General features: G+C 57.5%; 1 protein-coding gene across 1 annotated transcript; it reads right to left on the bottom strand.

Annotated features, from left to right (window-relative positions):
* Positions 1–2,313: 2,313 nt before the first annotated feature.
* Positions 2,314–13,074, bottom strand: WDR81 (WD repeat domain 81; the record flags this gene model as incomplete). The annotated part of the gene is given in 13 exon segments (XM_079544945.1): positions 2,314–2,640; positions 3,537–3,716; positions 3,919–4,064; positions 4,225–4,923; positions 5,217–5,382; positions 5,562–5,727; positions 5,959–6,149; positions 7,651–7,841; positions 7,919–8,026; positions 8,378–11,953; positions 12,982–13,023; positions 13,026–13,050; positions 13,054–13,074. Coding segments are annotated over 13 exon segments (5,838 nt in total).
* Between the last annotated feature and the right edge of the window lie 3,578 nt (positions 13,075–16,652).

Raw genomic sequence — 16,652 nt, 5'->3', positions numbered from 1 at the left:
CCAGCACTGAATCACATTTGTGCTGATGGGAAATGCCAGCTGTTCCTAGCAGCAGCTCTGCTTTCCACTACTCCCTGTGCTGGGAATGCACCCTTTTATTCATAAGTCCAGTGCAAATCTAGGGCTTGGTATTTACTGCCACAGGGCTCTCTGGTTTTGGAATTTTCATTGCAGAAAGCCTCGGATGCTTCCTCCCTCTGGCCCAGATGCTGCAGCAAACACGAGGCTCTGTGTTCAGCAGATGCTGGGTGCCCAAGGCCCCACAGCAGCACACCCAGGCAGCATGCATAGGCATCTGAGAGCAGCTGGTGCCTCCCTAGGGCACAGCAGGAACCAAGGCCCCACAGCACTGCACTGTGTAGAGGAAAAGGCTCAGGGCCAGGCAGAACTCCAGCAGGGCTGTCCAGGCGTATGTGGTTTTGTGCTGTATGCAGAAAGAACAGTAATCCCCTCCCAGCATGGGATATGGCTCTGGCCTTGTCCTCGGTGCGATCCTAAGCAGGATTTTAGCACTTGCAGTGATCCTTTTCATGCGATAGGCTCACGGTTTCCAAACACCCCAAGCAGTGGGAAGGAATGGAAAGCACAGATCTGTGTTCTGCTACCAGAAACTACACCAGGATGTAGCACTGCAACACGGGGAGCTACTTCCCTTTGGAAAGCAGATCGTTTGCAATGGAAAATCCTACCTTACATCCATGGCATCTTCACAGCATCCCTCCTCCAGGAACACAAGCGATGCCTGAATGCAGAGCTTTAGCCTTGGGTGCCAGAGCACAGCTACAGCCACTGTGCAGCATTGCTCCTGGGCTCCCCCAGCACACCTAGCCCTGCACACAGCGTCCCCACACGCACTTCTCTGCATCTCTTTCAAAGAGTTTATTAGAAGTCAATATTTACATCTATTGCAAATGGTTAATAGGCAACACGGGACTAGGAGCTTCCCTTGAATGGGGAAGGATAGCCAGGGCCAACTGCTCACCACCACACCCCTCCCTGAAAGCATAGGGCAGCTTCCCAGCTCCCTGGCAGCTGGATGGGTGCCCCCCATTCCCCTCTCAGGACAAATCATGGCAGGCTCCTCCTCTGCTCAAGATAAGAGCTTCCCGCTCCCCTGATAACAAGAGGGATGGATGGGAAAAGGGCTGCAAGAAAAGTGAGGCAACTGCTCCTGCTGCTGGGTCGAAGAGCACTCTCCTCACCTTTGGGTCACACAGGAGTGGGAGCAGACAGTGCTGTCCCTAGGGAAGGCCAGAGGAATGCCATTCTGGATTGTGATCTCAGGTTCTCAAACTGTGGTGGGAAGGGGTAAAATTGAGGACCTTTTTGCTGTTCTGTTTTCCCCAGAAGGCTGATCAGCACAAAGGAGAGTGGAGAGGATGAGAAAGGGAATTTCTCGAGGAACGCTGCCAACGCATAGCACACAGAGCACTCCTCAACCTGCTGATAATAACGAGATGCAGTGCAGCTAGGGTAGGAACCAGCAACAATCCATCCCTACCTTACAGCTCCAGAAGCAAAAATCCTGATAGAAGCATCCAGTTCCAGCCTTCAAGACCACCCTTCTGCAGTTCATTCCTAAATCACAGGATGAAGCAGTACAGCAGATAGGGGGGTTGTGCCTTGGCTGACTTGCATTCCTGCCTTTGCTCTGGAGCCAGTAAGGCAACAAAAGAGCCCTAGTTAACCTCTCCTCCTCCTATGCAGGCTCTCACTCAGACAGCAGAACCTAAAGTTAACAGAGTGGATCCTCTGGGCTTTGATCCCACACGTGGCAGAGGGGATGTGCCCAGCAGCACGCAGCTCCAAAGGAGGCAGTGCCCACTAATGCTGTCCTTGCAGGACTACTCAGTGGTTCAGGAGCAGAGTGTGAAGGGTAAGTGCAGATGGCAGTAGCTATACATTTCTATTTGTGTTGAGGGCAACCTCTTACCCCTTAATGGAAGGGAGAGGGAAGCCCATGGTCCACGTTTCTCTGGAGGGCAGCTCACAGTCCCCTGGGGATCAGGCACACATGGTACGGAAAGCTCCAGACCTCTCTGCAGGGGTGACAGTGACCTACAATGCCCAGTATTTCTCCCAGCAGCAGTGGAGGTTTCTCAGTTATGGCTTTCTTTTTTTTTCTTTTTTTTTTTCTTTAAGATAGAGAAAGAGGTTAGGGATACTTAACCGAGTGCTCACTAACAAGTACACCTCCCTCCTGCATCCTCCGTTCAGAAACACCTAACTCTGGCTCTTCTATCAGCAACGCTGCTGGCTTTCAGCTCTACTACCAAAGCTGTGGGACAGCCACAAGCTTCTGGGCTGGGGTTGCTATGCCAGGAGGCGTATCACACCATTGTCTGAGCCCAGCAGGAGGTGGCATTTCATGGGCAGCACTGCCAGGCTGGTCAGAGTCCCCCGGAAATTCTCTGAGCTCAGCTTGGTTGTGCTGATGGGCAGAGCTGAGGACTCCAGCATGGAGTAGACACCAATCTTGTTGGCCACGGTGCCAGTCACCACTTCATTGCCGTAGAGGTCAAATGCATGGATGGGTTCGGATGCAGATTTGTAGTGGTGCAGTGGTTTCTGCTCCAGTTCCTTCCAGACGGTCATGGAATGATCTGAAGAAGAGCTGATGAGCACGTTGCCCTCTGCAGCCTGTGGGAGAAGGAGAGACACTTAATCAACGTTCTTACAGTAAAAACCCCTAAGCTCACCCTGGAAATGAGATAAGCAGGTAGCTGCCAATAGTCCAGCAGTCCCCAGTGCAATCCCCTAGGACAGCCCCAGCCATTTCCAAGCAGCTAGCAGTACTAAACAGCATTAACAAGGCATGCAGGTGGACACCACAAACTACAGGACTCTGGTTGCTGTTCACCTCCTCCAGCACTATTCAAAGTGTTCAGGAGATGGGCTGCAGCTTTTCTCAACAAGTTGCTGATATTCCTCTGATTTTATCACCTGTTACTACCGCAGCAGGTAGAGATTATTGCATGGCATCCCTCTCCATTAAGCCACCTGCCATGTTATTTTCCTCCTCATGGACAAGGAACCAGGGAGCTAAGCAGAAAACACTGCTGAAGACAGAAGCCTGGCATGCTTATTAGCAGAGCTAGTGAGAGAGTAAACAACCCACACCGCTGAACTTTGTTTAAACTGCACTGGGTCGAGGACACGAGCCCAAACCACTGCTCCCCGAGTGGGTAAATATGGACAAGAGTTATTCATTAGAGTGATGCTCCCCACAGGGAGCTGACAGCCCCAAGGAGAAAGCCTCCACCAGGACACGTGGCTACTCCCTGCCTGTGCTGCAGACCTGCAGATGCTTGGGAGGGCTATCTCTGTCCAGCACAGGTTGCACCGAGAGCATCTGCTCATAGCATGAGCCACGGGGCATGAGAGCCTGAGCAGACACTTAGGGACACAGCAAAGAATGGAGGAAAGCCCTGAGCTCCACAGGATGGACCGATAAGCTCTGCCAAACAGCACATGTCAGAAGGATCAGCAAGGCCCAGGAAGCAGCCCCCCGCCCCGATCCCTGCTGAACCACTCACCTTGATCTGCAGGATGTCTCCCTCGTGGGCAGGCCAGCCCCGCATGATGAGTCCCGTCCTGGTGTCCAGCAGCACGATGAAACCAGAAGAGAAGCCAGCCATAACGCTGCGCCCGCTGGGGCTGACAGCCAAGCAGCGGATCAGCCCAGCATTCACCCCGCTGGCCAAGCGAAACTCATGCTGCAAGACAGAGAGAGAATCCAGCTACCAGTGGGCTGAAATCTTGGGGGATCCAGCACTTATAAGATAAAAGACTGTAGGGCACAGCAGGCTTTCATGGAGCCATCACATCTGGCTTTGGATCAGCCACAATTGCATTATTAAGCACACGAATGCCACGGGGGAGCCCGAAGGAATGTGGCTTGCAAAACAGCCTCCATACCTGTAATCCTGGCTTTCTGTGGTCAATGAAACGCAGCACAGAGTCTGCACTGGCCACAGAAATGCTGTGATAAGGAGGTGGCATGGTGGTCACAGCTGTGATGGGGGCTTTGCTATCTAACTCATCAAAAGTCCGGATAAGTTTGCCTGTGAATACACGAGAAAGATGATAGAGCTGTAAATGTATGGAGAAGCAATATGGCAGATCTCCAGTCCCTACAGTGGGGAGCCATCAGAATTAAGGCCCCCCTGTCTACAAGGACTGGACCAGTTCACTCTAGGCTGCCCTTTCCCTTTCCCTGCTTACCTGTGAACTGGTCCCAGATGTGCACAGTCCCATCACAGCTCACTACGTGCTGCGATGCCTCCAGCTGGCTCACGTAGAAAACAGACTTCTTGTGTTCAGAGTAGGTGAACCGTGGTGGCACCTCGCTGGTACCATCCCCATAGTTGTACAAGGGCCAAAGGCGGACAGTTTTGTCCTTGCTGCCACTAAGAAAGAAGTCCTCACTGCTGAGTGGTGCCACGCACTTGATGGCCCCCGAATGCCCTGAGAAACTCTGCAGCTTGATCTGATGGAAGTGGAAGCGGGGGTCATGCTGGCTCACCCCAATCTCATACTGCCAATACGCCAGCCAGTTCCCACACAGCATGTGGGTGCTGCGAGGAAGGTCGTGCTTCAGGGTGTTTTCCTCACTGGATGCGCTGGGAATGAAGCCATCAGTGCCAGCACTGAGGCGAAGTAAGCCCAGGCCCTCGCGCTGCGTGTCCACAGGAACTTGGATGCGGTTCCCTACCAGCACGCTCCCAAAAGTACCAGAGTGACTGTCCTCCTGGGGGCTGGAGAACGCTTCTGCCCCTCGCATATCTTGGTCTGAGCCTGCCATGCTCGGCGCTTGCTCTAGGCCAACCACCTGCAGGTTCTTTGGGTTCACGTTCTCCAGGTAGAGACTGGCCAACTTCTCAACCAGCGAGTGGTTGGGCACAACCGTCCGGATCACATCACCTGAAAAAGAGATAAAATAGCTCCCAGGGAAGGAATCTCCTCATCATCCCACAACAGAACAATGGTCAGCACGTGGCCATTGAATACAACTTCCCACCAAGCCAGCCACACGCTGCTCCCAGCCAAAGCAGCCTGAACTCCCAGTGGGCTTCCTGACTCCACAAGCAGACCAAACCACCATGCAGAAGCTGTGGGTTTCCCCAGCCAACTTACACCCTTTGACTTCCCAAGTTCAGGTCAAGCATGAGCGCACAGAACAAGAAGCTCTAAGAAAGAGGGTAGCCAAGCCATACCTAGCAAGCAAGAGAAGGGGATGTAGGTGATGTAGGCCATCTCAGGGTTAAACACCTTCTGTAACTCCATCAGCACTGCCGGATCCAGAGCCAGCAGCTTCCCTTCCTTGAGGGGCACCTCCATCACCGGCACCTCGCAGCCGCTCAGCGACTCCACTGTCAATCCCTGGTCAGGAGAAAACAGGAATATTCCCAAGATCAGATGCTCAAACCACATCATTACACAAGCACAGCCTGGGCTGGGCATTGCTGATACCAATGCTGGTGTATGCAGCAGGTATGCCCACCACATTTCTGCGGCCGTGTGCTGGGATGTGGCAGGAGCACCCTGTGCATCTCACTGACCTGGTCCTGCAGCTCCTGCAGCAGTGAGAACGCTCCAAAGAAGTTTCTCACCGTGTCACTCAAATGCTGCTGCACCATCTCCTGCCCGATCCGCAGGCAGATCAAGGCAATTAGGCTGATTGTCTTAACGCACAGGACAACACGGGCCTGGGCACCACTGGGGAAACTGAAGACAGCATCCATTACCAGCTTGCTATACACATATCCATTACCAGCTTGCCCTACACATATCCCTTTTTCCCTCCTCTGCCTCCTGCTTTGTGTTTTCTGACATTATCAGAAGGTCTTGAGCAGCACAGGCTCTACAAATGAACCATATCCCAGAGCAAGGACACGCTCATCTGGGTGCAAGCTTGTGCAAAGTGGGGCTGAAGGCACAGCCAAGTGCAGCACTCACCCGACAGACAGGGAGGTGAGGAAGCCCAGGACCGGGAGCAGCACCTCCTGGCTGATCTTGGGGAGAATATCCATGAGTGTGGTGTCTGACAGACACACCACGATCTTCTGTGTCAGTGTCACAGCAGCCAGCAGCCCTGCCTCCTTACGGCTGTTCAGCCGGCCGCCGCTGGACCCACCACCAGGTGCAACCTGCAAAACAAGTTCCAGGATCATCTGAGCTCAGACTCAAAATCCAGCATGGCAGTGGTAATGGGAGAGGAACCCAAGCAAGCAACTCAAGGCTTGCACTCAAAGGATGAGCCTGAACCGATGGATGGATGTCAGGACAAAAGAGGAGCGTGGAGAGAGCTGAATTACAAATCACATGCACAATCTGGGGGGAGTCTCTCTGCAGGCTGTTCCTGCAGTTGAGAAATTCATAGACAATCCTGGACCAGCCCAGAGCACCACCACCAGCCTGGACAACACAGGAACAGAGCAAACCTATGACACATGAGTGCCTCGCTGCAAGAATGAATGTCTTCATCGCGTGCTACGGTAAGCCTGACGCACAGATTGCTGAGGAACAGTCCTTGCATGAAATATCCAAGGCAAAGTCTGGGCAAACGTACCAACTTCTGGAAATCCAGGTGCTAAGAACTTTGTGAGCCAGGTGCACATTCTTTTTCTTGGTTGAGATCCACCACTGATGACAGCGATGCCCAACAGTTCACAATATCAGACCACAACATTTGTCTGCGTTGTCCTCATCCCTAACTCCTCAACAAACCAAACACCCAAGAAAAGAGTGCCAATAACAAAAGCCACAAACAACTCCCCATTTCCTCTCTATTTCTTGTACACCTGCCATCTTCCAGCTCATCACAGAGGCTCTTCCCCTCGCAAAATATCCACTCTGCCAAATGCTCCAAGGACTGACTTTATCCTATCTGCGGTCCTCCAGCTTCATCGCTCTCATATCAGGTTGCCAAATGCTATTCACAGGAGCATTAACCCCCCATCACCCCCAAGTAAACTTGAGTAAAGCAAAGCACAACAGCTGCAGCTACGATTGCAACTGGGTGGAGAGGGATTCTGCTGAAAAAAAAAAAAAAAGGGATTTTTTTCCCCCACCCCATCAAAAGTCTCCCCTTCCACACTGGAAAAACTGACAGTGCTTTTTTTGTTTTCTTTCAATGAACAGCTGTGGCCTTTTTCCTTCAAAGTTTTAAATGATCAAAAAGTTATTGAAGTGTGTTGGGTTTTTTTTTCCCCCCCACATTTAAACAAGCGTCAGCAACCAAAGCGTTTGCAATCGCTAAAAAGGAGCAATAAAAAAAAAAAACAACAAAAAAAAGCCTGTTTAAAACACTCAAAAATTTTTTTAATGAAAAATCAGTTTGTTTTTCAACCAGCTGCATTGCACACATTTTCTTCTCGCTATTCAGCAAAGAATTTCAAGCTGAAAAAATTGTAAACCTTGCCAGTATTTTTTTTGTTTTTTTTTTTTAAATACAGTTGAAAACCCTCCTTTAACCTCTCCCAGCCTGTCCCATCTACCCACATCTAACCCTGCTTGCTCCAGCAGCCTGAGCTGCTCTGACTGCCCACGGCCACCAGCCCACCCCACGCCAGCTGCCCTGCAAAGCAGTTTTTCTCCAGGATCACACATGCCAACGGGCACAGAAAGAGGAGAAGAGCTTACACTAACCAGGTAACTGATGTAGGGCAGGTACTGGTAGGTGAGGACGGGCTCTCCATACAGGTATGCCACGTGCAGAAGACAAGCCAGCACCGGCTTGGACACCTGATCTCCCAGCACCGGGCGCTTTTGGTAGATGTTCCCTGTGCTCAGGGGGCCGTTCTCATCGTTGCTGGGTACAAACTGCTGCCTGGTGGGGCCTGCAAGGAGTCAACAGCAAGAGCTGAAGCAGCAGCCAGGAGGCACCCAGCACAGCCACCCCAGGAGCAGACATTACCGACGTAGCAGGACGTGAGCAGACGGAGCAGGTTCCTGGCGATGAAGCGGGATGTGACAGTGGGGCCCAGCTTGGCCGAGAGCCACCTCACCATCTTACAGGCTGTGTCTGCAAAACAAAACCAGTCGCAAGGACAACAGCCTGGCACGGTGCAGATTAGCTGCTGCCCGCTGCTTCCCAGACCCTGCCTGCCCCGCGGGCAGCTCCCTGGGTCTCTGCTTTGTTGGCAAACTGGAGAGAGCTGTGCTCTCACCCTACAGCAGCCCTGCAGCCGTGTAAAGCCTGCACTCTTTACTGAGGATTGGATCTTTTATGCTGGTTTCACTGCTGTCCCCAAGATGGGACTCTAGACACCCCCCAAACCTGGATCCACTTCTTCCCCCACAGGTCTGGCTCTTCACTTTTCCCAGTCCTCTTTACCACACCCAGCAGAAAAGCAAAACACTCGCAGGGCCTTACCCAGGAGTATTGTCTGCTCTTTGTCATCCGAGTGATCTGGCAGTTCCTCTCCCTCTCCATCCTCTGGCTCACTGCCGTCATCAGCCATGCTGACGTCCACAGAGGTGCCAGCATCCACCGAGACACCAACATCCACAGCCCCTGCCTGCTCTGCGTCAGCCCCAGTGTCACCGTGCTCCTCTTCTTCGCGCTCCTCTTCCTCCTCCTCCGAATCCTCACTCTGTTTCAGGTCCTGGCTGCTGTCCACTGACTTCAGGCTGCTCTTGTCCTTCTGTGAGTCCCCGTCTGCAGGTCTGTCCTCTCCCAGCGACACCTCGCTAGCACTGCTTTTATCACTCAGTCGCCCCAGGCTGAGCGACTCCTGCTCCTGGGGCTGCAGGGACTCCCCGACGTAGAGACCACTTTGGAAGTCCTCGCTCTCAGGCAGGTAGGCCTGGTCGTGGAAGCTGACCCCGGAGGTATAGTCAAGAAGGTCAAGTGCGGCGGAGCTGTGCTCCACATCCATTTTGATCTCCTCCCCGAACACGCACGACATGGGGCTGCCCCCTCCGCTTTCGTCATCTTCAGCCGCACCGAGGAGGGATTTGCTCTCCTCCCGTGAGCTCTCGATGCCGACAAGAATCTGCAGGATGTGGGGCAGCAGGTTCAGGATGAAGGACTGCAGCCCCAGGCGCACGATGAGCTGGGCCACAAAGCAGTCCGTGTACAGGTAGAACCGGCCGTGTCGGGAGCAGGGGGTCTCATAGGCTCCGATCAATGGCTTCAGGAGGTATTTGTTGGCATTCTTTGGACCTAGGGATTTAGCTATAGGTTCAAAGAGATACCACGCCGCGTAGACAGCGGTATTCTCCTCAGACATCAGAGATAATATGAAGGGCAGAAGAATCTCCAAGCCTTCAGGAGTGATTTCAGAAAGAATCCCTTCCAGCTGCTGCCACAGCTGGAAAACAAGCTCCCGGCCCTGACCTTCATCTTCTATCTTCTTCGCCTGATAGGTGAAAATGAATTTGTGCAGAGCTGGGAAGTATGTGGGGAAGGGAACGATAGAACTGAAGGGACTGAGGAGCTGCGTGGGACAAGGTGGGGGGAGGCCCTGGGAAATGGGTTTGTATTCAAACAGCTGTACAGTGTCCTTGCCCAACCTGGTCTTTAGAAGCTTCTCCACCGGCACACTGAGCTGCAGCAGGATGTGCAGCACGTGCTGCAGCGGGGCCGGGATCTCCTTGGGGTGGTAGCGGCACAGGTTACGCACCATCAGGAACCGCTCCAGCAGGGACGCGTCAGGCTTTGAAGGACGGATCCTTGGCGCAAAGATTATTTCAGCAATCAGAATACCCAGTGCTTGCATATCCCTCTGGAAGAGGTCAGAGAGACCCAGCAGGGGCTCTTCCCCAGGCTGCTCCATCAGCTGCATATCGCTGCTCAAGCCTTTAACCAGGAAATTGTCCAGTTTCTCCAGTTCTTCCAAGGCCTGGAGCGGATTGAAGCCTTCAGGGAGCGCGATCTTCATGTCATCCCTGTCTGCCTGATCTGCAGCACCTGCCTTGCTCCGACGGAGGGGTCGGGCACCCGAGGCTTTACCTTCAGTGGGATAAGCAGGGATGACGGAGGGCTGTGCTGAAGAGCTGCTGGGCTGATCAGGAGCTCTGCTACTCACAGAAATGGAATCCAGTGCTTCCGTGCCTTGCTCTAAATCATCTTCACCAGCGATGGGTTTCTCCCCAGACCAAGTGGTTTCAGTAGGAGTAGCCTCCAGGACCAGCCCATTAACTGCATCAGTCACGGGGCACTGGATGTCCTCCAAAATCACAGTCTCTTTGATATTCTGGAGGAGAGGCCGAGCAATGGCCGGAGCTTCAGCAGGAGTGTAGGCAGGTCCCACCATGCGCCTGGGATGCGGCTGGTCAAAGAGCTGTACGACCCCATAAGTCGTCAGATGCGTGTGGTTGTCTACCAGATGGAGGCAGACATTCTTTTCCTTGACAGCATCCTTCCCTTGCAGCTTGTACCCGAAAGTGAGATCGATCCAGTGATGGAGGTCCTGAGACACTTCCCGACTCTCGAGCAGCATGCGGTGGACTTCGATGAACTCCTCGTAGGAGCTGCACCACGACGGCACGTCCAGGTCAGGCATGTCAGGATGGATGGATCTGAAGATGGATGGGTCTGTATAGAACTCTGGGATACACTCATCCGGGGTCCAGCTCTGCATGCGTTCCATGCTAGCTGGATACTCGTTGGGCTCCCACTGGGATCTCACATGACAGCACAGCACTGACTTGGGTGTCCTGCGAGCTGTGTACACGTAGTAGGTGATATCCGAAAGGACATCAGAGATGTGGTGGGGGACATGGAGCTGCTCCCCACTTGACCCGCCAGCAACAAACGCTTGCTTGGTCATCTCATAGGTGAAATCCAGTTGCTTGTCTCCCTTATTGAGACGAAATTTGGATTTCCTGAGGTCCCTGAATTTGCCATTTTTGGTTGTGAAGTCCACCACCCATGGAAGAACCGGGTGATAATTGGGGTCTCCCATTCTCCTCCCAGCCAAACTGTTCAAACGCATAAGGTAGTCGAAGTTGCTGACCCGGCCATGCACCCACTGCAGCACCAGGTCCCGCAGCTCCTGCTGGCAGGTGGAGCACCTCGCCGTGTCCCCTCGCATCCCAGCACCGCTTTGCTCATTCACTCGTTCCAGATCGGCTTCTGCATTTGTTTCCTCCTTCCTGGGACCTTCATACTCCCTGAAGTTGACCCGGAGCCGGCTGCAGAGTTTCTCATCCACAGCCACGTCGCGAAGGGAGAATGCCCCGCAAGCCAGCCCTGCCTGGTGACATGCCCTCATGGCCTGCAGCACGTGAAAGAGCAGGAAGAGGATTTTGGCATGGCTGTTGGTGAGCTTCGCAGGGCTGAAAGTCACAATGTCATGCAAGCAGTACTGGACGTAGGGATAGATAACATAGAGCATCTCAGCCGACTCCAGCAGAGCTTCTGCTTGCAGCACATTGGGGCAGGAGGAGGGCACGGAGGATACCGCCTTGGCCGGGGAAGCGCAAGGCACGCTTCTGCCCACCTGGAGGATGGGACAGCCGTACGCTTTCTGCAGGGCCGCTCGGAGCGCATCCAACACCGGCACGGCGGGCGGTGCGTGAGCGTGCCGGTAGGGCCGCACGTAGAGGCAGTGAGCCCGGCCCCACAGGTTGCGGTAATTCTGCGATGCCACGCGCTGCATGAAGCCGTGCAGGGTCTCGGCGCTGCCGCCCCGCGGGTCCGCAGCAGGCGGCACACGGAGGGGCCGCATCAGCCGTTCCTTGCGCAACCCGTGGATCTCCACGCGGGTCCATCCTGCCGGCAGCTTCTGCACGGAGCGCTGCAGGAACGTCCTCACTTCCACCTCGCTCAGCCCCTCCGGACGCGGGCAGAGGGCGGGCAGCGCCCGGCGTTCCCGTAGGTTGGCCAACCATTTGTGTGGGACCAGAGCGGTGACGTGGGTGCCTTCGGAGGCGGCTGCCAGCTGCCAGCGGTCGATGCTCAGATCCTTCTCCACGCTGCGCAGGAGGGCATCCATGGTGGCTCCTGAAGAGGGGAAGCCCAAAAAAACCACAGGGGGGGTAAGCGGAGGATTGCAGCACCGACCCCATAAAACCCCAAATTTCACTCTGGAAGGGGGAAATTCCCATCCCACCCAAACACTGTGTTGTTAGAAGGGGGTCAGGAGGGGATGGGGATGCTACAGGGCTTTGGCAGCATTAACAGCGGTGGATGGGGCGGGCAGGGGAGGCTCAGATGGAGATCAGGAGAGGATGAACGAACCACAGGACCCTGGCAGCATTAGGGTGGTGGACAGGATGCCGGGGTGGCTCTCGCTGCCCTCCTGCCCCCTACAAGTGGCCCAAAGCACCGTATCTGGGGGATTTGGGAAGGGACGCAGAGGAGACACAGCAGACCCCGAAGGAACCCCCTGGGGAAAGGGCCCACGGGGAGAGGCAGCCGCATGCCGGAGCCGGGCACAAAGCCACTGCCGGAGCTCCTCCGCATCTCCGGGCTCCGCCGCCGCCGCCGCCGGGGAGTCCCGCACCGTTACCTGGCAGCGGCCCCGCGGCCATGTTGGTCAGGTGACGGCGGTCACATGCGGCCGCCACCGCACCATGTGCCCGCCCGTACCCCTCGCACGCCCCGTACCGGGCTCGGCTCAGGAGCACGGAAACAGCCCCGGGGGGAGCCCCGCTCGGGGCCGGGCGCGGGGCCGGGCTCCCTCCAGCGGTCACCGCCTGCGGAGCCGCCGCTGTCGGTGGGGGGGGAGAGGGGCCGGGGCGCGGTGCCCGTACATGGGCAGAGCGGCGGGGCCCCGCGCGGCGGCTGAGGTCACGGTGACGTCAGGGCGCCGCGAGCCGTCAGCTGGAGCGGGGAGAGGCGCGCCGGCGGGCAGCGGCCTTAAAGGGGGCGCGCAGGGGGGAGGCGGCGGGTGGACCCCACCGGCGGCAGGTGAGTGCGGGGCGGCGCCGAGCCCCCTGCCCTGAGGTCCGTGCCCCGAACACCGCCGGGGGGAACGCTGCGGAGCTGGTTCTGACCGGGTGCTGCGTGGCCCCGACCCTAGTCCTCACCCTTATCCCCGGGGTGCCCCCGGGTTGGGCACGTTCCAGCAGCCCGCTCCCTCCGGGTGTTCGAGGCTGCTAAAGGCATCCGACAGCCGGCATCAGCCCTAGCTTTTCCCCGCGCGGCCCCTTTAAGGCCGCGGGAGGTTCCCGCCGCATGTCGCGCGTGGGAGTCACGTGGGCGGGACGTGGAAGCAACGTATTGGCTCCCCACCCCCCTTCCATTGCAATCAGCTGTTACTGGGGCGAAGGGCAGGAGACTGCCTTAAAGGGGCACCGCGGCGCCTCCCGCACAGCACCCCCAGCTTCGGGGCGCGGCCCCTTTAAGGAAGTTGCCCAGTCATCGCGCGGCGCTGCCAGCCTCCGGGGTCAGGCGGGTTCCCGAAGCCCCGCCCCCCACGCGCTCCCATTGGTGCGCGGGCCGTGCGCTCACTTCTGATTGGCCGTCGACTTGGAGCAACTTCTCGGAATCGTGGCTGTGTCACCAGCGCGAGCGCTAAAAGGCGCAGGCGGTGCCGCCCCGGGAGGGAGGGGGCGGCCCAATACCAGCTCCGCACCCCGCCGGGGCCGGGCCCTTTAAGACCCCCCCCCTCCCCGCCGCCTCCTCACCCCCTGGAAAATGCCAACTCACAGCACGCGGGGCATGCCGGGAGCGCCGCGCCGCACTACACATCCCGGCATGCCGCGCGGCGGGGCGGGGCTGTCGGTTCCCTAGGCAACCGCCGGCCAGCGCCCAGCGGGGTGGGCGGGGCGGACTGCCGATTCTCTCTCCTTATTGGCTGAGTGTCGGGTTGAACGCGTTGCCTATTGGCAGGGATAGCGGAGGGGGCGGGAGCGGCGTGCCGGGCGGTGATTGGTTAAGGGCGGGGCCGGTGGGTGGCTGCGTCATGACTCCGCCAGCTGATCCGAGACGGGAGCCGGCGGCGGCGGTGCGGTGCGGTGGGGGGAGCAGCGGGGCCGGGCTGGGCCGCGGTGTGCCGGTACCGGGCTGGGCCGCTCCGCACAGGTGGGTCCGGCGGCACCGCGGGGAGCGCTGTACGGAGCCGGGGCGTGATAGGCGTTCTGTGCCCCGTTCTGTTCCCTAGGAAAGGTCACCTTTGCTCGGGGTGCAGCGTGGGGGTTCGATGGGGTTCGGTTCTATGTAGGGCTGTGCGGGCGCTGTCCCCGCGTCGGTGCGGAGGGGGGGCGCGGTTACCTCTGTGGGGGGTCCCGGTAGGGCGGGCGGGGCTGTGGTCGGGGCCGCCCCGCGCCGGGCGGTGGCCGCCCCCGGGGGTGACCTTCAGTCCGGGTTCGGGCGGGGCAGACTTTGACCCGGGGCCGCTCCTCGGGCGGACACCGAGCGGAGCATCCCGGGGGGCAGAAGGGACCGTGGGGTTCCCGGGGGAGGAGAGGGGGGGGTGAGGAGGGAACCGGGTTCCCCATAGGGCGGGTGGCGAAGCTGTCCTGGCTGCGGGGATTGTCTTTACCGGGCTTGGGTGGCCCGGTGAAATCGGAGCTGGGCACCCGCTGGGGGTACGGTGGGGATTACAGATGGGGCGAACCCTGCTGAGCCCCCTCCTGGGCTGGGAGTTTCCTCCCGTTACCGGCGGAGCCTCCCCCTCCGGTGCCGGCGGGGCCCCTCCCGGGTGCTGATTCACGGCCCAGCGGGGGTGGAGCAGGGCCGGGACCGGCGCTGGAATCCGGACCAGATGTACCCGGCACGCCAGGAATGCGCGGCATCCCCGCGGCCCCGCCGCCCCCACCCGGGACACCCCGACCCCGTGGGGAACCCCGGGACGTTTTTTGGGGGGGTACGTTGGTGGGAGGATGCTGGGGGGTGTTCCCCGTGTGCTGCCCCCCATTTAAGCCCGGTTATCCTCAAACTGGGGCTGACTGCCCTCCTATTGCTTAGGGGATTCCCAGAGCTCGCCCTATAGTTCAGACAAATTGAGGGGAAAAAAGGGATTTTCCCGTTTGGAAGAGAGAAGAATTGGGGCCCGACGCACCCCCTGGGTGACTCTGAAGTTCCCCACGTTCCCCCGGTGCTCCTTTGGCACCAAATCTCTGCCTTGGCTGAATGCTGCTGGCCCCCGGCCTGGTGGGACCCTGCCAGCACGGTGCTGGAGGTGAGAGCCTGGGAAACACCATACCCACCCCATCCTCCCCGCAGAACCTCACAGCCCCATCTCTGTGGCAGCCTCTATGATCCGGGCTTCTTATCTGGTGTTTTCCAGCTGGAACGGCCTTGGTTCCCTGTGTGGTAAAGGGGATTGCTCTGTGGCACCTGGCTATGGGGAAGGGAGGGATGGAGCTGCCCCCGCGTTCCCTGGGCTGTTGTACCCCCATGGGATGTCAGCCCTGGCTTTGGAGGGCACTGGGAGGGTACGTTTGGTGCAGGCAGTGCTGTGTGCTGGCTCTGATGTGGTGTTTCCTCCACAGCTGCTGCTTCTCTGCCCGCTCCTGGCTGCCCGGCAGCAGTTCTTCAGTGGCAAGCTTTATGTCCTTCTCTAGTAGCTAAAGCTGCCAGTTGAAGAACTGTTGAATGTAGCCACGCTCATCGCTGCGACGTCGGATGTCAGCTGCAGCCGTGCCCTGAGCCACCGGGATGAGTGAGCCAACAGCATCCCATGGAGGCACCCCGAGGGAGCTGAGGATGAGCCCGGTGGGGATGAGGAGCCTCCGGGCAAAGCCAGGGCTATAAAACAGGGAATGGGGTCCCACCCCATGGTGGGATGGCATTGAATTGAGACGGCCAGAGACATTAAACTTTGTGTTTTCCTGAACCACTCATTCGTTGCCTGTGGGGTGGGAGGGTGGTGGTGACTTTGGACTGTGGGGTGGCAGGGAGGGGTGGCAACTCTGTCCCACAGGGGTCAGTGGGCAGAGGGTTGTTTTTTGGGTCCGTCTCAGTTACAGCAGGGCTGATCTGTGCTGTTACAGGGATTGGCAGTGCAAAGAGCTGGGTGGTGGGATGGGGCTGCCTGGGTGGGATGGGCTGCGGAGCTGCTGACTCAGGGCCGAGTCATGCACAGCCCAGGGAATGGCTGCCCTGTTCTATGGCCTGTGCTGGGGCAGCGCCAGGGCTTCAGGTATGCTGGGTGTGCTGTGCCTTCCCTGCTTGAGCAGCTGATGGTGGCACCAGGAGGGGTTTGGGTAAAGCCTTCAGGAATCCAAGATAATGGGGTAAAACTTCTGTGTGTGAACCCAGCAAGGAGAGCAGGAGCCTCGTGCTGGAGGCTGCACAGTTCCGGTTCAATTTTCCTGTTTGGGTGTAAGGCTGCTGCTGGATTTCTGCACCTGGTGATGTGCAGAAAGCAGTTTGGTGTCCCTTAACTGGCAGAAGTGGGGTGAATCTGTTGCACAACGTCCTTCATTCTGATAAGAACTTGGCGTGCATCTGCTGATGGCTGCAGGAAGTGGAGTTCTTTGGGGGGGGAAGGGGGGGAGTTACTGCTGCCTACTGCAAGGAACAGGGCTACTGAGCCCCCCTGGACCAACTCCTGCTCAGTGTTGGATGATGGAGGAACGCCCCTGGCTGCAGGCAGCACTGTGCTCTCCCAGCCCAGATGCAGAACGGCGAGTTCCTACAGAATCAGAGGAAAATGAGGGACACAAAGCAGTTGCAGTGAGCGCATGGGGCGGGAGGATGAGCAGCTTCCAGGCATGGCTGTGCCAGAGCTGTTGGTGTGTGGTATGGAGGA

Source organism: Tetrao urogallus (genome assembly GCF_951394365.1).
Source record: "Tetrao urogallus genome assembly, chromosome: 20".
Taxonomy (NCBI): domain Eukaryota; kingdom Metazoa; phylum Chordata; class Aves; order Galliformes; family Phasianidae; genus Tetrao; species Tetrao urogallus.
This window is presented reverse-complemented; position numbering and strand designations above follow the sequence as displayed.